At 46.3% G+C, this 27,881-nt stretch overlaps 1 protein-coding gene across 4 annotated transcripts in view; it reads left to right on the top strand.

Annotated features, from left to right (window-relative positions):
• The window catches only part of DDX11 (DEAD/H-box helicase 11), a 652,402-nt gene that overhangs the window by 485,989 nt on the left and 138,532 nt on the right, over nt 1–27,881 (top strand). For all 4 annotated transcript variants that reach the window (XM_085652300.1, XM_085652298.1, XM_085652299.1 and 1 more), the window contains exons 25-26: nt 25,600–25,675; nt 26,013–26,167. In XM_085652300.1, coding sequence (XP_085508426.1) covers nt 25,600–25,675; nt 26,013–26,167 — 231 coding nt within the window. The remainder of the gene's footprint in view (nt 1–25,599; nt 25,676–26,012; nt 26,168–27,881) is intronic.

Here is a 27,881-nt window from a genome sequence, read left to right as displayed (position 1 = left end):
CCACTCACTGTAAAGAATGTGACTTTAAATGGGATACTATAGTCATCAAGATTGTTCATTAAATAACAAACTACTTGGCCATCCCTCGAAGGAATTCAGCATAGTTGCTCTTTCTGTCCAGCTGCAGAAGGAGACACCCAGAGGCCCTTGTACTAGGAACTAATATCGTACAGCAGTGATTTACCTCTAAAGTGTTGACCTAACCACTACTGTGCTTGGTTAGGCAGCACCCAGGTTGTAAACACAAGCAAATCAGTAGCTTAGTTAGCCCTTGTTTCCTTTCTCCTTGTAGGGAGGAGTGCCACCTTTGGCCATTTCCCGACAATGGGATTCCTGGATGGAGAAATCCATGAGAGAAATATTACAAGAAAAATAAGCATCAACGTTCACCAATGATTCTTTGGTCAGAGATCTTCAGGCAGGCCTGGCCTCCAGAGGAAAATACCCGCTCATTTCCATACAGGAGCCGTACTACACAAAGCTCCTCTAAGTTTAAAATCTAAAAACATGACTAAGGTGCCCAGCCACAATGCCTTTGTATTTGACACTCTTACATGTACAAAGCATTCACGTCGTGCATGCTAGGTTATACAAACCTTCAGCCAATCCATATGGTTTTTCAGGAATAACACAGATGACCCCACATTCTCCATCAATCTTGCATCTCCCTGACAGCAAGTCTGCTTATGTGTAGAGCTGATGGTGCTCTGTGCAGAATCCTTTGATTTTGCAAGGTAAACCCTTTGGAATTTAAATCAAATCTTAAGAGTGAAATATGTAAATTATCAATTACATGGAGACCACATCGCAGTCCTTCTTCCCCCAGGCAAGCAAACAAAGAATTCACTGTAAACATATCTTTTGTATGGGACAACCACAGCAGTTACCAGTATGTGGCTTCTATTGCAATTCCTCTATGTTGTCCTGATGAATTGCTTTGGTTTTCTTGGCAAACGAATTAAAGTAACTGCTTTCAAATACTTTAAGTGGCTTTAGAGCTGGAACAATTATTTTTTATGTTCTTGATTAAATCATATATAGTGCATGGAGGAAACAAGAAATAGGTTGTCCGTCTTTTATTTTAGGCTGGAATCTTACCATTTCCTCTACTGATTTTACATATTGTCTGAACCATTTACGAATTACTTAATGTGTAGGTATACATTTGTGACTTCAGTTTTGTTTGATGATGCGCAACTTTGTGTTGGAGTGGAACCAGATATAAGTGCCACCCTTGTGCACTGACTTTAGTTCCTTACTTTCTGTGTAGTTTGGCTTGGATCCAAAAGACTGCTCCGACTTTGTTGGTCATCTGACAACTTCTAAATTTCTATGGCAGATTGCTAGAGAAAGATGGACGACAGGATTCGAGCCATACCGACAGTGCAGGAAGCAGATATCGGTCATGGATTCACATGAGTTGAGCCTGTGGTTCTTGGAATCTGGCCACAACTCTAAAGTCATGCAACAAGTGTTCCCTTTTGTACCTAAAGGTGATTCAGGAGTAGGAGGCAAATCTCTACGTCACAGAACATAAGTAGATGTTGTGGTCAAAACACAGATCCTGCTCCCAGTCACAGCCCTAATCTAGAGGTCGCCCCGGCGAAGTCCACTTCCAGGTTAACGTCTTCCTGGTGAGTAGAAGTCTATATATAAGCACAAGAAGAGCAGTTTGGACTCACCTCATCCTGCCATTCAAAGTCTAGAGAGAAGGCTCAGTGGTGTAATAAAAAGATTGCTCTCCGGTTTTACCTGAATCCAACCTGGTTCTGCAGTTGGTCCAGTTGTGTACTAAATTTACTGTCATTCTTCGACCCCGCAGCAGATTGGAGCCTTAAGAGGGGCCATGCTGCAGAGCTTTAGTGCGACTCCAACTCACTAAGGTGCACCTTCGGGTCCCACAGAGCAGCAGGGTTCTCCAGTTGGACTTACACTAGTAGGTGTGCCCCATGGGACCCCCTATTGGGCTCGTTCCAAGCCTCTACACTGACACCAGGGTCCATGCTTATGCTTTCAATCAATGAATCAGTCAAGGATTTATAAAGCGCAGCAAATCACCCATGAGGGTCTCTAAGTGCACTAGTTGCTAACTGCTTCGTGGTGATTGGTTCAATTTAACAGCCAGATCTTGAGTCCTGTCCTGAATTTCCGGAGCGATGAGGCGGCCCTTAGGCGCAGAAGAAGGTCCATCTAACCTTTGGTTGCCAGATGTAATAAGGAGCGTCCTCCACTGTTGCTTCGTCAGTTTCGGTGGGTATCTGCAAAGGAGAGGGAGGAGGATCGTAGATGTCTGGTCCACTGGTGGTAAGTCATGCGTTTGTTGGTGTATGCTGGTCCTTCATTGTGCAGGGCTTTTTATGCATGGGTCAGCATCTTGAACTGGCATCTCTTTTGGATTGGGAGCCAGTCAGTGTAGCTTCTTGAGGTGGGGCTTTATGTGGGTCCATCTGGGGAGGTTGAGGATGAGTCTTGCCCATGAGTTTTGTATCGTCTGCAGTCTCTTCAGGAGGTGTGCTGTGATTCCTAAGTAAAGTGTGTGCCCGTAGTCCATCTGAAGATCTTGCGGAGTATGCATAGGGTGTGGAAGCAGGCTTATGAGACTGAGTTTACCCGTTTCTTCATAGCTTGCTGTCCAAGATAATGCCGAGGTTGTGGGTGTGGTCTGTCGAGGCGGGGGATGGGCCGAGTTCAGCAGTCCACCATGAGCCATTCCATGGCGAGGGGTTGTTCCCAAAGATAAGAACTTCTGTCCGGCCCAAGATTCGGTCCCAGTACCAGTTTCCATCCCCTAACAGATATCACCCAGCTCCAGGCCTGTTTTGCCCTGCGAGATCACAAAAGCACAAATGGTTGTATGCAACCAAACTCTAATCCAAGACTTCTGCATGATGCCAGTACTATCAAAGGCATGAGGAATTATTTAGATGTGATTCTGATTCAGTGCTAGATGCACCTAATGTCCCTACAGTACACTGATGATGATGGAAGGAAACTTATTTCCCCCTTACCATACTAAGGATGCCTTGTATTTAGACATCCAGAATGCAGGTGGGCTAGACACATATGCTGAAACAGAGCTGCAGTCACCACCTGGGCATGGATACACAGAATAAAGTGCTTTGCTTGCAGTGGTGGTTCAGAGGGTGGCTGAAACTCTAGACTTGCACCAGGGTTAATTCATCTGAGCTATTTCTGCCCTTAAATGAAAGCTTACTGATGCCCAAATGGTGACTTTGTCCAAGCCATGCTCATTCCATCCAGTCAGTTGATCAGTGGCTAGGTGAGACAGATTGCTCCTGGTGACCTGGAAGTCTAACTAGACATCCTCCACCAGAAGGCCTGATAGTTCAGGCACTGACGTAAGATCAATCTAAATTCTTTTCCAGGCAATCCTCCGAACAGAGAACCAAAAAGTATTGATGCTTTTCGAAAGCAATTGTTCTCTTCGGGTAGGTGAGCTCTCAGATTGCAAACACAGTTTGTCTCCAGGGAAAGTACACCTGTGCATTGTGAGAGATGGCCGGCTGTACCCGAGGACCTCAAGTTCCAAATGATACATGGTAGTCAGAATATTTGAAAGTATATACTCTATGCTGGCCTGAAAACTCCTGACTCCATAGACAGAGCTATGGTCACCAGTGTGGAATTGATTAACCTGGTTTTCAGGGGACTAGTAGCTACTTTATTGGGCATTCCTGTTGATGTTTCCATGCTATTTTGTGAAAAGGCTGAATCAGCACTGGAACACTTTAAAAGACAGTCACGTCACAGCTATGTCCCTGGGGAAAGGGAGGGGTGCTGTTATTGCCAGCAAAGTAATTTGCCGACCGATACAGGATATTTAGGGTCTACTCCTGAGAGCTAGCGTACAAATAACAGCCTTCCCAACCTGTATTAACAGCAACTGACCCAGCCATTTGGCGCAGCAGCACCGGTCAAAACCATTGGCACCAGCAGGGGCAGCAGTCCTCCCATTCTTCCTCCTCTGCTGCAGTAGCAGACTAACTGCTTCAGTTTGCTTTCACAGTCCCATGCCACAGACGTTACCAGGCTGATAGGAAAAGCCCCACCTTTTGGGCAATTCCTGTCAAATGACCATTCCTGTAGGTAAGCAGCGAGTAACGCGTCATTACTAGTGGTCAAACTTCTGTTGCGCGTCGGCACCTTCATGTTATATTCATTTCCTATCGTTCCCGGTCAGCAGTTAAACCCTTCTATCGGTTTCTTGATCTTAAAGTGAAGTGCTCTTACCACACCCTGTAGTAGTGCGTTTATGGCAGGTTACCATACTTATTTTTACTGCCTTGTCCCATGTAAAAGCTCGGTCTCATTGACATTCCATTCTCCTCGGTTTGCCACGTCCGACTCACCACCACTGCCTCAGGAATTCCTCACTGCAACTGTAGTTGATGTTAGATCAGTTTAATTTGTCATCTCTCATAGTTTTATTATTAGAAAATTCTACCCCCTCCCTATACCACTTAGTTCTCACACCTGTCACCAGTGCATCAACTTCTCATTATGCCTCTAGGAACCTTTGTGCAAGTATGATGCACGACACATAAGCATGTTCGTGCATGGTATAAAAGACCTTCATGTCGTTGATCATAACTAAGAGACTTATTTTCTTTTCTCTCTTCCTCCCCCCTTGTTTCCCCATCCTCTGCCCACCGATGTTTATTTCCTTTCCCCACAGGCATTTTTAGTCTCGGGCATAAAATTAAGTCCGGATGATGATCCCCAAATCTTTAAGTGGGATCGAAACGTCGTCGACATACAGTACCATAACTATCACAAATGTCTTGGTTTTATAATTTGATAGTATTGGTATTCTTATCAATTGTGACTAAAAGTTTCAATATTTATTCAGCCAATACAAAAATGTCTGAGCTGTGAAATAACTTTTATGGTTTTCCTTGTCCCCCCACTCACTTCTTTATTTTCTTTTTCGTGTTATGTGATTGAATAAATACTTCCTTTTTTTTTTTTTTAAGTTGTGTTGAGGTAGAACCTATTTATCTTCTCTGTCTAATATTTAATTGTGGAAACATATGAAGGGACCACTTGTTCCTTTACAAATACTTGTACCCATGGTCCTTTGCATAACTCTGGGTTCCCTTGTTTACAAAAACTCATCCAGGATCTTCAACAGAGGTGTGGGCATCAAGGACACCCAAAGTAATCTTCCTTGGAGTGAAGGAGTCACCCCTGCATCTGCAGGCACCGCAACGAAGCTGACTGGTCGGCTGCTTCTGACGTCCCCCAGACTTCGAAAGGCCCAGCAGCACAGGTGGTGGTTCTGCAACTCCCTCGAGGTCTGACCTGTCCTCTCTGCAATTTCGAGGCCAGTATACCTCGTCGGAACTGTTGGGACCAAACCTCTGTGCACCACTTTAACTTGCAGATGCCAAGACTTGTTGACTCTGCACTCCAAAGATCTTCGGGCTACAAGAAGCTCCAGCCTCCAGCATCTCTTCCTGCCAAGGTCTTCGTCCTCACTGCATCTTCTGCACCGTGGGCCTTTATCTTTGGTGAGCTACTCGAGGTCCTCTTGCGACTCCTGTGCATTTGGCCTGTGGGACCTCTCGAGTATCTTAATTTGCTTCAGTGGGCACCCGTGCTTGCACGGGCCTGCTCTTACTCTCCTGCACTTCGTGAGTGCGTTGGATCTTGTTGGTCGCAACGTTGCTCCTTTATCGTTTTCCACTTCTGTTGCTGCTGCCAAGGCTTGTTGGTACTCTCTCAGGACACCGACCCCCTGGTTCTCATCCAGGGGATACTCATCAATAGTCATAATCTATGAATAATCCCCGCCCACGTGCGAGATCCCGGAGCATATAGAAAATACATATATATACATATATATGCATATGTGAAAACATATACATGCAGCCTAAAAATGTTTCAAACATGACAAAGCTGTAAATTACATAGGTTTGCATTGCAGTGCCCCCTAACCCATAAGGAAACACGGAAGCACCAAGCCAATTGTCACACAACAATGCTTTATTGCCATAAAGCAAACCTGTAATTGCAGGCATTTGGCTGTAGGCTGCAGTAGAGTATCAAGAAACAAAGCAAACTGACACCTTGCCTTTAAGGCATTAGGGTAGGGGGACCGTGCCTTTAAGACCTACAGGAGACCCCCTGCTCCCATGATGCACCACAGGGGGCAGTTGGGCCAGTTCTTTTTTCCGGTTCCTTCTGTGAGGATCCTGGAGCTTGAGCTCTTCAGTTTTTTGACTGAAAGTTTGGTAATTCAGATTTTTTCACAAATTTCGACATTCTCTGTCTCCTGAAGGTGTGTTCTGCTGGTTTCCTGAAAAATTCCATATTTTTTCCAGTCAGAATGCCTGCTTTATTCAGGAAATGCCCTTCATGTGGCAATAAGATGGCACTGGCGGATCCACACTCTGTGTGCATTATGTGTTTGCCAACTTCACACAAGCCTGACCGGTGCCCTCACTGCCAGAAGTTTTCCAAGCGCACTCTGAGAGACAGAGAGCGCATTAAGCTACATGCCCAGCTGGAGAAGGAGAGATGTCGTCGTGAAGGCGACCATTCAACATCAAAACCACCTTCAGCTTCACAATCTCAAAAACGGCACACACCAACTCTCCTGACTCCAGAAAGACCAAGGTTCCAGGAGATTCGCCGTCGACGTCGAAGGGACTGTCGAAAAAGCAGAGGACGACTTCTGCGTCTAGGGATTCATCTCGACGTCGAGATTCTCCGCCGCGAAGAAGTAAGTCGGCGTCGAGGCGCAGTCCTTCGGGCTCGAAGGCTGTTAGTCCGGTGAGATCTGGACTGTCTCCGTCGACGTCGAGGCTTTCGTCGACGTCGAGACACTCTCCGCCTCCCTCGAGGGGGTCGGCGTTGAGAGATGCGGCGACGTACGTCTCGCCGCGAGTGGGTCGTTCGACGTCAAGACAAACCCCCACTCGGCGACATGAAAGGTCGACGTCGAAGTCACCAAGTCGACGTCGTAGAAGGTCGACGTCGTGGTTGCCAGGTCGACGTCGGGAGAGGTCGAAGTCGTCAAGTCGACGGCATGGAAGGTCGACGTCCAAGTCAACAGGCCGACCTCAAGCAGCTGTTCGGCGACGAAGATCGCCATCTATGTCTCCACAACGCCGTAGGCGATCGGCGTCGAGACCGCCGTCGAGGGCTGATCGCCATTCTCAGCAATTGGCACCGATGGTGACGCAAACATCATCGACGTCGAGGGGTTCGCCGTCGAAGGATACAGCGGCAGTGGCCACGGAGAGAGGAGTCAGATCTAGATCTTCTGGAGGGCGATCATCATCTCCAGGCCTGCATATCGTGCAGATCTCTCTGAAAGTGTCACCTAAGGCACCAGAGAAGTTCGGACTCTCTCCTCGCTGGTTGGAGGGTATAGGTACAGGAGACTGCAGAAGTCCGGGCTCTGACTATTCCCGTACGTACTCTCCCTCCAGGATTTCTCCGCACAGGAGCAAGTCTCCGCAGGGTAGTCGAAGGCCGCCAACTCCACGCCGGTCTCGATGCAGGGACCGTCCCTCTTCGCACAGAAGGCCAAGATCTCTTTCAAAGCACAGATCACGGTCCAGGCCTCACCGCAGCGACCGCCCCCACAAGAGGTGGCGCACCAGATCGCCCACCTGGTCTTCCTCCACAAGGTCCTCGGTCCGGGACTACTCTTCTACACCTCCGTCACGAGTGTCTCCAGTTGATGACATCACTATTTTCTCGGACGTTCTGGCTAGAGGTGCACAGATATTGAATATCACGCTGCACACCCCTCTGGCACCCACTTCAATCATTTTTGACACTTTGCATCACCGGTCAGCACCCATACCTTTGCTACCATTGGTGCCCGGATAGTTGGAGCCAGCTATGGCCACGTTTCTCACCCCCGCTACGGTGGGCTCTGTGCCTTCAAGACTAGCTAAAAAGTATAAGGCTACTGCTGAAGACCCTTTATTTCTGAGGGCGGACCCGCCAGCGGACTCGGTGATCGTGGCGGCTGCCATGAAATCCCATTCTGCCTCAGTGTCGTCTTCTGTTCCCCCGGAGAAGGACAGCAAGCAAATGGACTCCTATGGCAGAAAGATGTGCAACACTTCCGCCTCCCACATGAAAGTGGCTAGTGCTTCAGCCCTGCTAGGGTGGTATGATCGTTCTCTGTGGGATTCCCTCTCCAGGTTTGCGGAGAAACTGCCAAGGGAAGACAGGCAGGATTTTACTGAAATCCTCCAGGAAGGTGGGCTTGTAGCCAATCAAATCATCAGTGCGGCTGCTGATGCTTCCGATCTCTCTGCACATGGCTACTCGCATGGCGTATGTTCTTGGCGCTCAGCCTGGCTAAGGCTAACGGGACTCAAGCCTGACGTGCAGAAGAAGATTCTTAAACTGCCCTTTAACGGGTCGTCTTTGTTTGGGGCTCACGCTGATGATCAAATGACCAAAATGAAGGCGGAGTTGGACACCGTTAAAGCCGTGGGACTGGAAAAGCGCAAGGAATATCGCAAGCGCTTCCGGGAGGGCGACAAGCGTGCTTTTCACCAGCGCGTTCAAACACCCCAATGGTCCTCTCAAAATCAACAGAGGTCCCAGTTCCAACAAAGGGGCCGTGGCAGAGGGAGAGGAGGTGCAAAGCAGCAACAGTCCTCCACCAAACAGCCCTCAAAACAGTGAGATCTTACTTCCTCCGCGCTCGTTCGCTACTCCGGTAGGAGGAAGTATCAGTGTTCACCTGGCAGAGTGGGAAGCTATTACAAAAGACAGATGGGTGCTGAATATTGTGCAGCATGGCTACTTGCTGAGGTTCAAGTCTCCCCCTCTGCAGGTACCCCCACGGAGGCAGTTCCTCTCTCAAATCCAAAAACGGCTGTTACTGGACGAAGTAGCCACTCTCCTCTCCAAAAACGCCATAGAGGAGGTTCCGCTCCGGCAGAGAAACTCCCGGTATTTTTATTGTTCAAAAACGAGGAGCGGTCAACAAGTACAGACCCATTCTCGATCTCCGTCTGCTCAACAGATTTGTCAAGAGAGAAAAGTTCAGGATGCTGGCTCTGCATCAGATCTTCCCGCATATTCACCAAGGGGACTGGATGTGTGCCATCGACCTCCAGGATGCTTACTTCCATATTCCTGTCTCAGTGAAACACCGAAAGTTTCTCAGATTCCAGATCTCTCGTCGGCACTATCAGTACAAAGTTCTGCCATTTGGCCTCAAATCTGCTCCATGGACATTCTCAAAGTGTATGGCGGTGGTAGCTGCCTTCCTCCGCAAACGAAAGATATTCGTCTACCCTTATCTAGACGACTGGCTCCTGAAAAGTTCCACTCCTGCTCGACTCCAGAGCCATCTCTCGTTTTGCCTCAATCTCCTGCACTCGCTGGGATTACAGGTCAATTACAAAAAGTCGGTCCTCAATCCCACTCAGCGGATTCACTACCTGGGCGCCTCTCTGAACTCCGCAAAGGCAAGCGTGTGTCCTTCGGAGGAGAGGTTATCATCCATGCTTCAGAAATGTCACACGCTTCTCAACGCAGCACTTCCCACAGCCAGGCAAGTGTCTTCACTTCTGGGGTCGATGGTGTCGTGCATCTACATTTTCCCCAATGCACGTCTTCACATGCGACCTCTGCAACAAGACCTAGAAGATCAATGGTCGCAGAGGACCGGCCGCTGGGAGGATCGCATTTGTCTTCACCAAGCTGCCAAAGACTCCATCAGATGGTGGATGAAACGCTCCCATCTACTTCACGGCGTCCCGTTCCATCAGGCGCCTCCGACACAGACAGTGGTCACAGATGCCTTCATGCAGGGCTGGGGTGCTCATATGGGCCAGCTTCAAGTACAAGGTCTCTGGTCCGATACCGAACAGAGTTATCACATCAACTTCTTGGAGCTACGAGCAGTCCATCTAGCTCTCAAATCCCTGTATCTGTCCCTCCAAACCAACCATGTTCAGATTCAGACAGACAACACAACAACTATGTTCTATCTGAACAAGCAAGGAGGCACCAGCTCACGAGTCCTATCTCTGGAAGCTCAGTCCATCTGGCGATGGCTTCTGGGGAGAGACCTGTCCATCATTGCTGTTCACCTGCCAGGGTCCCTGAACATACAGGCAGACGGTCTCAGCAGAGACTTTGTCGAAGCGCACGACTGGGTGCTCAACAAAGACGTCGCTCAAGAGATCTTCCGGTTGTGGGGAGTACCGGACATAGATCTTTTCGCAGACGCGGCAATCAAAAAATGCCCCGTCTTCGCCTCCAGGTTCCCCCAACAGGGATCTCAGGGGAACGCACTTTTGATCAGCTGGTCGCGGACATTGCTGAACGCTTTTCCTCCGCTCCCTCTCATCCCAGCTGTGATACAGAAGTTCTACAGGACCAGAACTCGGATGATCCTGATTGCTCCGGAGTGGCCCCGTCAGTGGTGGTATCCGGATCTACTCCAGCTGTCAGAGGTGCCACACCGGAGGTTGCCTTGCCTACCGAACTTGCTGACCAAGGACCAGGGGAGGGTGTTCCATCCCAACCTCCCCTCTCTTCGCTTGACGGCATGGCTCCTGAATTCATCCAATACGGACACTTTGGTCTTCCAGCGGACTGTATGAACATCCTCCGGGAGGCAAAAAGACCCTCCACTAGGAAGTCTTATGCTTTCAAGTGGAAGAGGTTCTGCATTTGGTGCAGGGATAACGCCCTTGATCCGATCCGGGGTCAAGAACAGGTTATTCTCCCCTACTTACTGTACTTGGCAAAGTCTGGGTTGAAGTACGCTTCCATCAGAGTCCATTTAGCTGCTCTCACAGCTTATAGGAAATCTCCTACCCAGGTCTCATTCTTCCAGATGCCGGTAGTCAAAGATTTCTTAGAAGGGCTTAAGAAAGTATTTCCACCAGTGAGGTCTCCTTCCCCTTCCTGGGAACTCAACATTGTTCTCTCTAAGTTGATGGGAGCCCCTTTTGAACCGATTCATAAGGCATCCTTGCAGCACCTGACCTGGAAGGCTGCCTTCTTAGTAGCCATCACTTCTGCCCGCAGGGTGAGTGAAGTTCAGGCCCTCTGCTGCAAGGAACCTTACACTGTTTTCCATGCAAATAGAGTGGTGCTACGTACTCATCCGAGCTTCCTGCCCAAGGTGGTCTCGGACTTCCACATTAATCAGGTGATCACGCTGCCCACCTTTTTCCCTCAGCCAACCACTCCCCCGGAGAGAGCTTTACATTCTCTCGACCTCCGGAGGGTATTGAAATTTTATCTTGCTAAGACCCTTTCGCTTAGAAAGTCCGACAGGCTTTTTGTTAATTACGACCCAACGAATACCGGGCTGGCTGCCTCCAAGAGGTCCATTTCTAGATGGATTGTGTCATGTATAGCCTTGGCCTATCAGCTGTCTCACAAGGTTCTGCAGAGTAGACCAAAAGCACATTCTACTCGAGGGAAAGCCTCAACTGTAGCTCTCCTTCGCAACGTTCCCATGTCTGAAATTTGCAAAGCGGCTACATGGCGCTCAGTACATACTTTTACACGCCATTATTGCCTGGATTCAGACGCACAGGCCGACGCCCAGGTGGGGCAGGCCTCTTTGAGGAATTTGTTTGCATAACTGCTATGCTAATGTGATATTAATACATGTTTTCAATGCTAAACTGCTCGTCCGCGAGACTTTGGGTATGGGCTTGCTACTCTTGTCATAGATTATGACTATTGATGAGTATCCCCTGGATGAGAAGGATTAGTTACTTACCTGTAATCCTAGTTCTCATCCAGGGGTATACTCATCAAAGTCATAAGCGACCCACCCACCTCCCCGGACGAGCATTTCTCATTAAGTTATTGTTTATTGATTGCAGATCTACTCAGGTGCGAGTGCACCGTAAAAAAGAACTGGCCCAACTGCCACCTGTGGTGCATCATGGGAGCAGGGGGTCTCCTGCAGGTCTTTAAGGCACGGTCCCCCTACCCTAATGCCTTAAAGGCAAGGTGTCAGTTTTCTTTGTTTCTTGATACTCTACTGCAGCATACAGGCAAATGCCTGCAATTACAGGTTTGCTTTATGGCAATAAAGCATTGTTGTGTGACAATTGGCTTGGTGCTTCTGTGTTTCCTTATGGGTTAGGGGGCACTGCAATGCAAACCTATGTAATTTACAGCTTTGCCATGTTTGAAACATTTTTAGGCTGCATGTATATGTTTTCACATATGCATATATATGTATATATATATGTATTTTCTATATGCTCCGGGATCCCGCACATGGGCGGGGATTATTCATAGATTATGACTTTGATGAGTATACCCCTGGATGAGAACTAGGATTACAGGTAAGTAACTAATCCTTCTTGGCTTCCGACGTGGGACAGCTCGTGAATAGTTCCTGATCTTCCACAGTGTCGCCTGGTCCTCACAGCTGCAGCAACAAGGTGGCCGTCATCCCTTCTGCATCTTCCGTTATCGGTGGTCATTGCTGGTCACCTCCAAGTGGAGTAGACTCTGTCCCCTCTGCTTGCAGGTTCTTCTCTTCAAGAATACACCCTTGGATTCCACCGGACTCTTGCATAGTCTTAGCCAGTGGCATCTTTTCTGAAGTCCTCCCTTGTGTTCTACGGTTGTTTCTGACAACCTTTTGCACCCGGCTTCCCTGGTGTAGGTATTCTGGCTCCTGGGCTATCCACGGGTGGGGTGACTCTTTAATTTTCTGTCTTCCACGTGGGTTCTTCAGGGTCCACTGGGAAGGGTCCTTGTTGTGGTTTTACTTATTTCTAATCCATGCCCTAGTGTCCGGCCTTTATTTCCTCTTACCCCTGTTGCTGGGCTGCGTCCCTGCATTCCATGTGTCATTGCTTGACAACAGAATGCTCTGGTTTGCTCTGAGGCTGCATCCCTGGCAGTTGGAGATTGACTGCTGCCTGGGCTGGTGGTCTTTGACTTGTACTCCTAAATAAATTTACTTAAAGTTTCCAGCGCACCCTTTTGGACTTCTTTACAGTCCTCCTTCTGCATAACTCCAACCGCGACTTTCCTGGTGACTTCTATTGAGTATGCTACTGTGTTTCCACTCTGCACACAGCCTCCGTGGGTTTCCTGGGTACTTACCTTGGGTGGTTCCTGGTGTCCCCAGCTCATCTAAGTCTCCTGGTCCAAGTCCCAACTTTGTCACAGTTCGCATTCCACTTTTTTAGTATATCGTTTGGTCATCCCTTGGAGACCACTGTGTATTGTGCTTACCTGTTTACAATTGAAGTATTGTGTGTATTTGTGTTGCTATACCAATGTTGTATTATAAATAGACATATTTTTATAAATACACTGTGTAGTTCTTTTTAATCAATCTACATTATATGATTAGATCTGGTAAAACAAACTGCTCAACACTCCTTCTGGATAAGCCTGAAGACTGCTCTCTACAGCTACCACTTAGAGAGCTTTTTATGGTTGTCGAAGAACACTAAAATCACGATAAGGGTTGTCTGGATTAGTGCAGGGTGCTACACTTACGTGAGTGAGCACCATAAACTAAGCCAGCCTCCTGCAATAATATTCTGCAGTAAGATCTGCTAAGAACTGGCTAAGAAGCAGACTTCAAAAGGTCTGAGGGCTTATTCCACTACAGCTAAAGCTACAACTGCTGCGTTGGCATGTGGAGTGCCTGTCCTGTATGTCTGTCAGGCTGATACTTGGGCATTATGTTCAGGAAGCACTACTGACTTGACAGTCAGGTCTGTTGGGATGGGCATTTAGCCCATTCGGTCTTGCTGAACTTTTTGATCTGAGCTTTCTACAGACTACCGCCCTTCGAGGTACTACTTTGGTAACACTACACAAGGTGAGTAATCTGCGGTTAGAAGTATTCATCAGAAAAGCAAGTTACTTGCCTTCAGTAACGCTCTTTCTGGTGGATAATTCTATCTAACAACAGATTTCTTACCACCCTGCCACTGGCCCATTCTGTGGGTGGTCTCCTTTTCTATCTAAAAGGGTCCCATCTTAGGAATTTAAATTGCATACTGGTCTTCTAATCTGCTGATGGACTCTGTGTCTGAGGTTATGGGCAAGCTTCTGAAAGAATCCAACGGCAATGTGCTTGGTTGGAGCTTACATGGGGCTTGTCACTTCCGGGGTAGAACGAAGTTGGCGCAGAGCTGCACTGAATTCCTGCCAGAATGCAGTAATAATGCTATTTGAGTTTCTGCATCCAGTATAGCACCTGGGAATACTCACAAGGAGAGGAATCTGCAGTTAGACAGAATATCCACCAGAAAGTGTGCTATAGTAGGTACGTAACTTCTTTTTTGCCCTTCCAAGTTCCCTTTTTCCATGGTCTCTGAAGTCCCAATGTACATGTCGTACATGATGAGAATAGGATTTGTCCCTCGCGCTCTCGCTCCCACTTTTAGGGGATATAGAGCTCTGTGCTTTACCTGAAGTTAATATAAACTTTCTTCTGTGAGCGTAAAATCCTGTGTACATTGTACCAATAATTGATTAACCCAGCATTGAACAAATCCCTGACCATCCTTCTTTCTCTACTTTTCAAATGCCTCTCCCTTTGCTGCTGGCATAAATTAGTCATCAGAGTTTATTTAGGTCTGTGAGGAGGGAAGAATAGTGATGCTCATGATCAGAGCAACCTGATCCCACCTTCTACGTACTTGGGGTGATTTTACAGGTGTATGCATCCCAAGATCTAGATCATTTATGTAGCCATTCCAAATCCCATAAAGGTCTGTCTGGTGGATAGGGATGTCCAGATCTGATGGCTCTTAATGGGGACATTAACACCCCTCACATTTAGGGTGGAGACCTATGATCCTCCTGTTCTGGTAGCAACCCTCCTCATGAATGGGTTTCCCCTTCAAAGAGAATATATGACCCACCTACCCCTTCCCCATTTCAAAACTCTCAATCATCGTGGTCCATCACTGTGCCTCTCTGCGGTCCAGCCAAAATCCTTTTTGAGACCTCAGCTTCCCATCTTGGTTTTAGCGAAGACCGCATATTATCCTGAACCACAAAGTCAACTACTTCCTCCTTTGCGTCCTGTGAATATTTAACAGCTGTCCCCCCCCCCCCACCCCCCACCCCCAGTCTCACCCCCCCCCCCCCCTCCTTCGTTTTGCCATTTAAATTGAAGACCAAACGGGAATAGCTGGAGGAATAAAATCTGCTTTTTGTTAAGTTTCAACACCACTGGCCTGAACTACTTCCATTTAAGCAGAGTAGCCAGATCCCAGAAGATGTCACCTGGTTGTCACAGAAACTTACGGAGCCTACCAATAAGGTCACATTGATCATCCTCTCTTTCTATGGGGAGGGCATTTTGGCAACTGTTTTGTGCAGTGTGTCCACTGTGTTTGCCAAGGCAGCTTGTTTCCCCTCATCTTGTGCCATTTGAATGCCCTCATAGAACATAATATCATCTTTCACTAGGGCTCAGAACTCCAAACAGTTTACATATTATTCCCTTCTCTATCTTGCTTGAGCATACATACTTGAATGTTATTTCACTTGGAGTGATTTTTGAGATCTTCACATTTGTCAAAGAGAAGTTTAGTTTACACTTCCAAGCCATGGACATGGTGGCTTCCTGCTCCCTATCTGCTGCCGATTGGAGTTGAGCCTCTGCAGACTCAAGTTGAGTAGTAATGTGTTGCCTCACCATCCTCAGATCTGCAGTGTCATTGTCCAAGTCAGTCTTCAGACAAGCTCAGAGGTCATCCTTTGTTAGAGAGGTCTGCGCCTGGCCCCCATTTCTGTTCCGGGTATGTCTGTTAAGAGCAAATATTCATTTTCAACCCTGCAGAAATGCTGTTTGTAGTGATTGCTCTGTTCACTTCTCGTCCAAAGGCATGTGGGGGTGGTGCAGACTCTAAACTGCCTGCCACAGAGCTGTGCAGTTTGTGATCAGGTGCCTGAAAATGTGCGCATGCACTAGCCGTGGTGCTACTCACAACAGCTAAATCCTCATTCGACCACTGAAGACATACCAGGCCATCCTTCTTATGCTTATACCCTTTGGGTATCTTCAAGGAGCCCCCAGCTCAAAGAGGTAGAGCCTGGGGTAAGGGGAATGAGGTGGGAAATTGAGGGGTTATTATCTAGTTACAGATACCAGTTTATTTCTGCCATAGTAGCAAAGTCCACCTGCGATCCAGGGTGCAATTTCCATTGTGAACCATCTTTTGCTAGCTTTAGGCTAGTTCCACATGCCCCCTGCACCTCTCTTTGGGGATGGTACTGTCCTCCTCTGCAGAGGGGAGCCACCAAAGATCTCGGCCTTCCTTTTTCACTGAAACCTCTCTGTCCTCCAGGCTTTGTTCCAGTTGCCCCTGGGACCCTCCAGTGTGTCTTCCTGGATGCCCGACAACAGCTCTCTTAGTCTTTTTTGAGAGAGCATACAGAGTGAGACCAACAAGCACTCATACTGGACAGATGCCCGAGTGCCACAGTCTTCACTTCTTAAATGCCAGGGTCGTCACTCATCTGTTTCTGGGACTCTCAAGTGCTCCTTCTTGCTGGTCTGATCCCACAGTGTGAGACCTGACCCCTCTATTGCTTCTGTGGTGCCATTTTCAAAACATGTGGGGTGGACTTTAAGGTCTGCAGTCACACCAAAGATGTGGCAGTCATCGGCTGCAGTACATCTCCACTATATTCACATTAGTCAGGAGATAGCCTATGGATTGTGCTCTCTATGCCGCTTTCTTACCATTCTCCTCATACAGTTTTAAAAAATATATATTTTTATTATATTTTGCATCAACTGTAAACATTGACATAACTGCAACAACAGAATTACACTTGGACCACATGCAACCACCTGGTAATTCCCACTTCTGGTGAGCATTGGAAGGACACAAATTAAAGTACAAACATAGTTACATCTCTGACCCTGGTACACATCACGTCAGGGCTGCCTCCCACAACCCACCACCACTCTTGACTCACAAGGAATTTCTTATTGTGAAAACATCTGTGGGACACCATGCCCATATCCTTTTCAAAGATTAGCATTCTGTGAAAGTACCCTTTTAAAACCTCAACTTGTAAAGCGCTTGTACAGTGAAGCAGCTTCTATAGTATGTATTTCTATGTATATATTAGGCTTCCACAAGCACTTTCATTGCATGAAACTCAAAGGTAAGCTAGAGTTTACCTTATGGGCTGAGCCTATCATTTGGGGTGATTAAATTTTAGAATGCATGCATACTTTTCTTCGTTTCTGACGGAAGCCATGTTGACCCAAAGGGCACCTACCATAAATGGTTGAAACATGTTGACAATGATAAGGGGCATATGACACCATTGATATCTCAAAAGTATCCAACACTGATTTTAAAACTTACCCAAGGTCACCATTTGAAATATCTTTCTAGGTAGGTGACCTTGAGTCAATTTTAAATCACTTGCACTTTTTCACCTCACTCAAAAAAAACAGTTCCGCTCTAATCGGGCGTCGAAGCACACCTTGGAGGCACTCAGCTTCCAGGGAGGATCCCAGTGAGGAAGCATGTCACCAACCAAGTTGGTGAGTGAGGTTTCTATGAAAAAAAAAAAAAAAAACCTTCGGGTTCCCCCTTTTTCCTGAGAGTTAGAGACTCTTTAGGTACTCTTGTTGGGTAAATAGGGTACTCGCTCTTGTTGTTTTGATATATATAGTCAAGGTTTCATTCTCTCCCCCTCTCTTTTTCCACAAACAATAGCCAATATTTCCTGAAATTATTTTTAAATGGCTCTTCCGTTGCTATATTTTTAAAAATGGGTAAAAAGTTAACGCGGCCATGAATCCAGAAAATGATAGAACCCCAAGCTGTGACTAGGGAGGGAGCCTTTGCAGGGTTTTGTAGAAGCCATGGGTCTGACTGATGTATGGCGTGAAAACAATCTCACACAGCAGCAATACACATACTATTCTGCCTCTCATGGCAGCTATGCAAGGCTGGACTAAATTCTTACACTAGAAGCACAAGCAGGCCTCTTCTGCTTGGTTACCCATCGAGCGAGAGAGATCTCCGACCACTCACTGGTGGAGGTACAACAATAGATATAGCAACTTTGTCATCAATATCCTTGACGGATGTGTCTCTAGGAAAAGGTTTAAGGTTAGGAGAATACCCTCGGCCCCTTGGTTCAGCGAGGAGCTGAGGTCGCTACTCTCTGCTCGCCGACAGGCCGAGAGAAGGTGGCGCAGGTCTTATTCAGAAACAGATAAAAAAGCACTGAAAGTAGCACAGGCACAATATAAACAGACTATTAGTGGGGCCAAATCACAATTTTATGCCAGCTCCATTTTACAGGCACCCAATGGGACAAAGGCTCTCGTTAATATCGTGAGGGACCTCTGCAACCCCGGGTGCCTGACCAACAGAGTTCAGGCATCACAAAAACTCTGTGATGAAGTTGCCACCTTCTTCGACGACAAGGTTGCTAAAATTGTGGGGGGGTTTGACCAGGGTATCACTAGTACCCTGTTGACCGATGAGGAAGTCAGGACTGATATATCTTTCGAGTACTTCCAACCCCTTACTGAAGATCTTTTTAACAGTATTGCCCAGGAGATATCCTCTGGTTTGCCCCTTGACCCTCTCCCTCATAAGATCTGGAAGGAGTATGGCCCTGACCTATTTCCATGGCTGCGCCAAATATGTTGCCAATCCCTGAGTGAAGGAGCAGTCCCTGAGGGTTGGAAGCAGGCAGTGGTTGCCCCCTGCTGAAGAAGCCATCTCTGGATCCAACAATACCAGCCAACTTTCGACCCATATCCCTTTTGCCGTTTCCTATCAAGATCTTGGAAAAGATGGTTAGTAAGTCCATGTCATGGTATCTGGAAGAAAACCATCTTCTGGACAGGGACCAGTTTGGATTTCGGCCTGGGCATGGGACGGAAACTGCTTTGACAACTGTGTTGGATAAACTTCGAATGCGAGCGGACAACGGTGACTCCTCGGTGTTGGTGTTACTGGATATGTCGGCCGCATTCGACACAGTTAGCCACGCGGTACTGGTAGCGAGGCTGGAGAGACTGGGGGTGAAGGGCTGTGCCCTGAAATGGCTACAATCCTATTTGTCAAATCGACAACAGGCGGTTCCCATGGCGCCATTTGCCTCCCCCTGGTCTCCGGTCCGCTATGGAGTGCACCAGGGCTCGGCAATCAGTCCGATCCTTTTTAATGTTTATCTATGCCCTCTGATCCCTATTATAAAATCTTTTGGGTTCGACGTGGTTAATTACGCCGATGATACCCAACTGTTGTTTTCCCTGGAAGGGAAGCATGCAATGCCTATGAACACCTTTCGGGCGTGTATGGGTCAGGTCTCGGATTGGCTGAGGGCCAACTCCTTGCAGTTTAATGGTGGGAAGACAGAGTTGTTGTATTGTTCTGCAGCGAGCGTGCCTATACCCCTGCTGGGCAAATTCAGGCTCAGGCCAGAGGATGATCCCATAGTGGCATCAAAAACGGTCCGCAACCTGGGGGTTATGGTGGATGAGGACCTTCACTCAGGCCAATAAAACAATCAGCATCTGTTTTGCCTTGTTGAGAGCTCTTCGGCAAATTCTTCCCCTTCTACCCAGCGAGGCTAGACCCCTGGTGGTTAGAAGTATAATCCTGAGCAGACTGGACTTTTGCAACTCCCTGTATTTGGGTGCCCCTCAATACATCCTGCATACATCCTCAATACATACTGCAGGGGTTGCAAAGAGTCCAGTCTATAGCAGCCAAATTAGCTCTTAATAGACAGCGTGGCTCCTCCGCTGCCTTGGCGTTGAGGGACCTTCACTGGCTGCCCATCAAAGACAGAATCAGTCTCTTTGTATGGTCTACAGAGCATTACATAACACAGGTCCGATATCCCTGCGAGAGAGATTCTCCTGGTATGAACCCAAAAGACTCCTCCGGTCCACTAGTCAAAGCCTGGTGTCTATCGCTAGAATAAAACTGGTCAGGATGGGAGGTAGGGCCTTCGGCACAGCAGTAGCATGTCTTTGGAATGAGATACCCAAAAACCTTAGACAAGCGGACTCCCTGCTGGATTTGAGGAAGAACCTTAAGACCTGGCTATTTGCCAGGAATAGGTAGTAACACTCCTGATTAGTAGCTCAGCTGTTTCTGCTGCTATAGGTCAACATGGTCTCTAAGCGCCAGGATACCCGTTGGGTGACAGCTGCGCTATACAAAAACTCTATACAATACAATACAATACAGGGGCCTCGTTGGGACAACACTCTTCCCCCAGGATTAGATGCATGGGAATTCAGGGACAAAAATTTGCGGCAGAAGGTACTGGAGCAGTTGGAGCTATATTTTAAAGAAAATGAAGGGTCCGTTACATCTGCAGATACGCTGTGGGAGGCATATAAGGCAGTCTTACGGGGCAGGTGCAGGAAATGATAGGAGGGAAACGAAAGGAGAGGCAGTTGAAACCTGAAGAGCTTGAAAAAGAAATGACCTGGCTGAGAGTAGTGCCAGGGCTTATGCACGGGCAACACAGAGGAAGCTCTAGGATGTAGGGGATAAGGCCAGCAAAATGTTGGCGTGGCTTGAGCGGAGGGACCAGGGTAGGAACTAGGTGTAGGAAGTGAAAGTGCCAGATGGGAAACTTTACAGGACTGGGAGGGAAATAGTGAGAGCCTTTGCAGACTACTATGAACAACTGTATGCTCCAGTCTAGACACGTACCGCAGGGGACTGCGTAGAGCTCTTGCAAGATATAAGACTACCAGGGCTGTCCGGGGAGGACAAGCAGATGCTTGAGCATGACCTATCTGAGGATGTGATAGTGGGGGCTAGCCTGGACCTACAATTGTGTAAGGCCTTGGGACCCAAACGGTCTACTAGTCGAACTCTATAAAGGAGTGCCAAGTATAGTGGTGAAACATATGCTCAATATGTTCCAGGCGGCTAAAGACAAAGAGCACTTGCCAGATGATCAGTGTAAGCTTTAATAATAACTATTTCTAAGCAGGGGAAACCCATGGAGCTATCTAGCTCTTATCAGCCTATATCCTTACTTAACTTGGAGGTGAAGGTCTTGGCAAAGGTCCTTGCTTCTAGGGTGTCCACAGTGATATCTTTAGGGGTGCATCCAGACCAGTCAGGCTTTTTACCACAAAGAAGCACTAGATTAAACCTCAGGCGCTTCTATGGGGTTCCACATACGACTCCAGATAGACCAGGGGAAGAAGCTGTCTTGATATTGCTAGACTCCCGAATGGTGTTTGACAGCATTGAGTGACCATACCTATTTGCAGTACTTGAGAAGTTAGGATTTGGGCAGCTGGGTCAGTCTATTGTATAGAGACCCGAAGGCGAGAGTCTCTGTAAACGACGTAGTGTCCAGAGCATTTACATTAAGACTGGGCACAAGACAGGGATACCCGCTGTCCCTGATGCTCTTCACACTATCGCTAGAACTGCTAGCAGCATAGGTGGGGCCTGATCATATGGGGAGAGGCATTTGAGGCAAAGAGGGGTGAGAAGAATGAATCTCGCTGTATGCGGAATATATTCTCCTCTTTGCCACCAGACCATACAGCACGGTGGCGAGACCGCTCCATATCTTTTGGCAGCTACTCTGGCTACCAGATCTACTGGGACAAAACCCTCCTGCTCCCCTTAGCTGGGGATAACCCACCTAGACTGGCGAGAGACAAGCCCCTACTAGTGCGGATGAGCTTTAAAATACTTGGGTATACAGATCACCAGGGACCAACATAATGTTCTTTATGTTCTACAAAATAACCCCTGTAGGGTTCCTCCTGACATTTTTCGGAAGACAGACTGAGAGCTACGCGGGCTCTTCTGGAATGGGGGCAGCTCTAGAATTGCACTTTCCAAGCTGCAGTGGGGAGTTCACGAAGGGGTGTTGGCAGTCCCAGATATTAAGAAGTATTGCTGGGCAGCACAGTTGAGTACGATTAATGCATCGGTGTATGTGGATGGGGAGGAACCGGCATACAGGGTAGACCGACAAGCGATGGGCGATAGAGACTATCCGGCAGTGATGTACCGAAAAAAGGGATTAAAACAACTCCTGTTGCACACCCAGACAGTGACCCAACTATGGCATGAGGTACATAGATATCTGAAATGTGCAAATACCTTGACAGAAAGCACCCCCCCCAATGGGATAGCGACTTGCTAGAGGAAGTGGGTAGACCAGAAAGATTTCACAAATGGAGGGTATTGGGAATAGAATTGCTGGGGGGTGTGTGGAGGGGCCAAGCTCTCATCACATTCCAGGAATTGCAAGAAGAATACAGTATGGTGAATACTTAAAGGTTTCACTATCTACAACTGTAACATGTACTTAGGACACATATTCGAAAAGGAGATAGCCTACCAGAGTACACACCTTTGGAGGATAGACTCCTGCTGAACCCCATGGAGACCAAAGTCGTCTGGACATACAGGAAGAGCCTTAATAATTCGCTGGACCCTTTGGTCCCACTGTAAGAAGCATGGGAAGCGGAAGTAGGTATCCTAGAGGACGATGATTGGACAGAGGTGCTACAGAGACCGAGGTAGGTTTGCCATAAGATCCCGCTTCAGGTTATTGCAGTTACAAATACTACACAGATCCTATTCCTCTATCTCACTCCTATATAGGCTGGGACGTGGGAACACGGACAAGTGTAGAACGGGCTTTGGGAAGGTGCGATTGTTCTTCCATATTTTGTTGGAGTGCCCAATTATCCGGTGCAACTGGACAGAGGTTACCAAAGCTATGTCGGAAGTAGCAGGCAGGGCAGTCCCATTGGAGACAAGAAGGCTTATATTATGTATCTCGGTGGAGGAGCCGTGGCGCAAATATCAGAAAGTGTGGCTTATGAATGGCGGCAGTAGTGGCTAAGAGAAATATGGCTAGGGAGTGGGGCGCGGATCTCCTCCCAAGGCTGGAGGCTTGGGAACGTGAACTTGATTGATGCAGTCAGGCCAAGAAGATCATCTATCTAAGTAGTGGATGCCCAGGGAAATGGACAAATGTGTGGGGTGGGAAGGCTACAGGGGACATAGAGATTCTCCAGCATCCTGAGCATGAGGCGTGGACTGCGGTTTGGCACGCTCAGATAGACCACGGGAGGCGATACTAGGCAACAGCGGTCCTTTGCTATTCCACGGGCACAGGGAGGAAGACGAAAATGGGGGTTTTAACATGTGTTTGACTGTAAAGAATATGTGTAATGTATCTGAGCAAATGGTTGAATAAATAGAACTTTAAAAAAGAAAAAGAATGGGTAAAAGGTCATTTTTCTTGGTCTTGACCACAAGGTTAACACCAAATTAGCTCTGCCTTTTAGTTGTACTTTTATTTAATGTACTTTTATTAATTTTGTTTTTTTCTCTGACTTCCATTCTATCTCTTTGCTGAAATTAAATGTAAGTGTCAGCTCAGCCTTTTGCCTTCCCAAGACCAAAGCTCATTCTTCAACATCTTACTCACACTGCCCTAAATGTCTTCTCATCCAAGGTGGTTGCTTCCTGTTCGCAGTATTTTATTCTGTTTTACTATTGCAGGAATGGGCTTTTTAGCGGACGCTTTCCTGCCTGTTAAACCTCCTCTTGGTGAAAACTCTGTTTCTGTTGCTAAAGTTTGGAAGATGAGCTAACCGGTCATTCTCCCTCCACCTTGTCTTTGCTGGTAGTGTATTGTTTCGAGTCTGGTCTTTGTTTCTTCCGGCAGTGGTTTCAGAGTTCCATTTGTATCAAAATGTGGCAAACAGTTCTTTCTTTTCACCTAATCCTTCTCGAAGAAAGGAGAACTTTTCTATTGTGTGGACCCCTGGGTACCTAGGAATATGGTTAAGATGGCAAGTTGTTTCAAAGGGTTTGTCAGATGCTAAGAAGGCAAGGCAATTTTGAAGCAATCCATCACTTAGTCACATAGCAAACCTATGTGTAGAGTATGATTCATTAAGTGACATGGGTTATCAGGGCGCGTTTCTCTTGAGGCAGGATGACTACTTTGGACTTTCTCACAGGGTTGGTTATTACAAACGCTTATTGGGCCCTACTTGAGATGAGCATTATTTCCTGAAAATGGGGATAAATTTAGTTGAGTAGTACGGAATAGTTTTTGTTGTATCCAGGCTCTACTTCTTGAGTTGTATGCCACTTGCCCCCCCTGCAATGAGACTTACTACTTAGTCATTCAGAACATGGAGAAACTAAGTGGAATAAGTGTCTGCTAGAAGAACTAGCTACTACACAGCATCTCGCAGATTAACAGAGCTCTCCTGGGTGTTATGCCTGGTTATATTGTTTCTCAATTGATATCCTCTCTTGTGCTCTGTATTTTCCACCTTTGCCCTGTGGAGCTGGGCAATGAAGTGTGCATTATGTCATGGGCAAGGCATGGCCGAGGGACATTTTCCTGTACGATTAATATGATGGAAAATACAATATCTATACGGAAAAAAACGTTACCAAAGGTTAGTATCTTGTTCTTTTGAACTATGAGATTCACTGTATGTTTGAACTGCATTTCCTGGTTACATCCATTCTGTTTTTAAACTTTCATAATGAGACTCTGACTCCTTGAGAGATGTGGGCACAGGACCCCTTTGTGTCCTTGTAACTGCGCTGTCAAGGACATGCTGAAAGTCATGTGTCGTGACATTCACTTCTCCTGCCCTGCCGCAATATTTGCAGGGTTGCCCGCAAAGTGTACGACATGTTGTTTAAAGTTGCTGATTTTCACAAGTTTGCTCTTCGTTTGGGCACTCTTGCCAACTGACTGTTGTTTTGCATTGTGGGCCTCATTGTTGTTAGTAGGTTTGTAAACGCATTTAACAATGAAGATTGCCAACACAAAACCTGTACTGCCCCTGGAGACCAATAGCTCAATGCAGATATTGCTTTTGAATATTTCCAAGTTTAAGAATAATTGCCTTTGTTAAAACTGGTTTATGTGCATGAATATGTATCCATAATAGATTGTTTCTTGTCACCCATCACTGCTTAATGAGGGTTTTCTAATTACATTTTACAGTCACAACCTCACTACCTTCTGTTAGGGCATTGGGTTTCCAGTTCTTGGCTTTCTCTTTTACAAATTGATATCAAGTCTAACAATCCTATTGTTTAAATAAAAGCAGCAAATTAATCCAACTCCCACACTTTTTGTAAGCTGTCAAATGCACTTCGAAGACTGCAGCCATGATGTTCTGCAGTCCTATCCCATCTCTCTTCGTTTGCATGTAAAGCAAAGTTAGGTGTGATGTTATGTTCTTGAAGACTATGAAGCATACCATACATGAAAGTAACTCCTCATTACCAAAGGAGTTTAAAGTAGTAAGAATTGATTGGAAGCCTTCCATGCTGCTGGAGGATATGGTGTAAATAATCCGATGTGTACCCCAAGCTGAAAAAACAATATCCTGTAGACCACTGAAATAGGAAAGATGGCCATACCACTGGGACTCCCATGGTGTGGTGTGAGGGGAGGATGACCTTTAAAAACATTCCAGGGAACTGTCCACTATTGGGAACTCAACTTAGTACATAAAGCCATTCAGTTTTGTTACACTGGCTGACCAATTGTCTGTACTTCTGTTGCACCTTTGCTATGCTCTAATTTTATTTTCTGTTTTTTTTATAGCCCAAAATAGATGGCCAATCACCTGGAAGAGTCCTCATTGAAAACCTGTGCATGAAAGCCGTGAATCAGTCAATAGGTATAATGCCATTTTTCTTTGTTGTAATCATAACTGGAGGTCAAATGGTTTAGTGGGGTTTGCGCTCATGATTACGAATCTAAATTGGTAAACACCACAGCAATAATTGTCTCAAATATTTGTATCAGCAGCATTTGCTTGCCTCTTGAACAGAAAACATAAGTATTAATTAATGGCAATAAAATGTTGAAATTGGTAATTAGTATTACACTGCTGGGTACAGATATGAAATATGGCAAGAGGAGCAAAGTGCAAAACGATGCAAATAGTCTGGTTGCTCAGTAGAAGAACTTTCGTTCCACTGTGTGACTATTTGATTTTGATGGTTTCTTGGCAGGTCGAGCCATTCGCCATCGAGGTGACTATGCAAGCATTGTGCTATTGGATAACCGATATTCTCGCCCTGCCATCCATAGGAAGTTACCAGAGTGGATTAGGGGTAGTACACAGATCAAAACTGCTTTTGGACCAGCGTTTGCAGCCATTCGAAAGGTAAGCTTAACATCACTTCTCCCCAACATGAGCCATGGTAGAAGGGATTTGTGTGGATTTTACTAGCTTTTGTAATTGAAAAATCTAGAATTTATTAAAGACATAGAAGTTTATATTATACACAACTCCTACCCATGATGTAGCAAATAACACATGTAGAGCACTGGGCTCTGCGGTTTCTATCTAGTTTAAACATAATGTTCTACTCCCTTCACTTTAATCAAAAGAGTCTAAAAATGCTTTCATTTTTTTAATTATATGATTTGTCTTTTGTTGTAATTAGTTTTCTCCCCAATTGAGCTACTCTGTTTTTCAAAACATTTTTATTAGATGAAAACGCCCAGAAAGATGCTTCTAAAGCAAGATAAAACTAACATTATTAAGAAACATCTAAATGGAGCATGGGCATCATCCTTCAGTTCAAAGGTTGATGCTGACCAAAAAAAGTCAGCAGTAAGTGCTGAGAGATAGGGCTGCAAACTATACTGCTAATTGCATGAGAAGAACAGCCTTTTCCATATATTTGTTGGTACTGTGGAAGGAAAACACATGATTGTGTCCCAGTTATTTGAGACTAATTTGGCCTGAACTCTGACTCTGTAATTTATAACATATAACTGAGCTTTTGCACATAACTTTTCTGCGAGTAGTATTACTTTAAAGGATAATACCTCCTTTGATCTTTTTCTGAACTTTCTTGTGACCCGGGCACTACTAAAACCAAATCCCCCTAATTAGGTCCTGAATTCATATCTGGGGCACCTCCTAAGGTGGTCAGTGTTTATATGCTTAATGCCAAAATGCAGTTTGCCTTAATAATAGAGACATCTAACCACACTCAAATTCCTCACCATCGAATATTCCACAGGCTTCAGACTGGATCCAGAGAATCTTGAGCAATACCTCTGCGCGCTGGTAGGTGGCGGCGGCTCTGCATAAACGTTGTCCACGTTGGAAGTGATGTGCGTAGTCCCTACATAGGCTCCATCCCGGTGGGCTGACATCAGTTCCTTTCCATGCCAATAAGTTTCAAGTTTATTTGATTATTGTTCATTTAATTAAAACCATTGCAAACAAAACTTAACAAACAACATAAATATTACAGTACCATTCATTGGTCATAGCACAATTTGCAATTAAACTGGATTAACAGAACATCATTATTGAGAGAATTCCCTACACAAAGTATCTATCAATCAATCATCCCTTGACAGACCTATTGCGAATTTGGATTTTGGGGCTGGAGATGATGGCTACCATTTCCATGAATGTAAGGTGGTGGTTCATGCACACCCAAGACTAAGAAAGCAAAGTTCAAATGTTCCTTTTGGAAATTCAAAAAGGTGATGCGCGCAGATCGGTATCGCTCACTGATCCACGAGCGTTAGTGAAAATGTGATAAGTGCCACCCCAGGGGTGGCGCCCCCTCAGTGCACTGCGTAATATCAAATGAATGGAGTTCCGTGAGGATATGTTCATGAATCGTTCAACCTAATGACACCGACGTTTAATATTCACCTGATCAAGGGCTCCCATGAGCCGAAAATGCATCGGCACCAACAAGTTGGAGAATAACCGTTTGTTTCATCTGAAGTTCCACTTTATTGATACTATGTGAATATAAAACACAGGAAGAAAAATTTACGAAGAGTGAATAATTTCAATTCTTGAAAACGGATTAACCTGTTTCTTGTCTTTGATCTAGTGTGGATTA

This window comes from Triturus cristatus, chromosome 4_1, assembly GCF_964204655.1.
Source record: "Triturus cristatus chromosome 4_1, aTriCri1.1, whole genome shotgun sequence".
Lineage (NCBI taxonomy): Eukaryota > Metazoa > Chordata > Amphibia > Caudata > Salamandridae > Triturus > Triturus cristatus.
The sequence above is the reverse complement of the archived record's forward strand: the minus strand, read 5'-3'. Positions and strand labels throughout refer to the sequence as shown.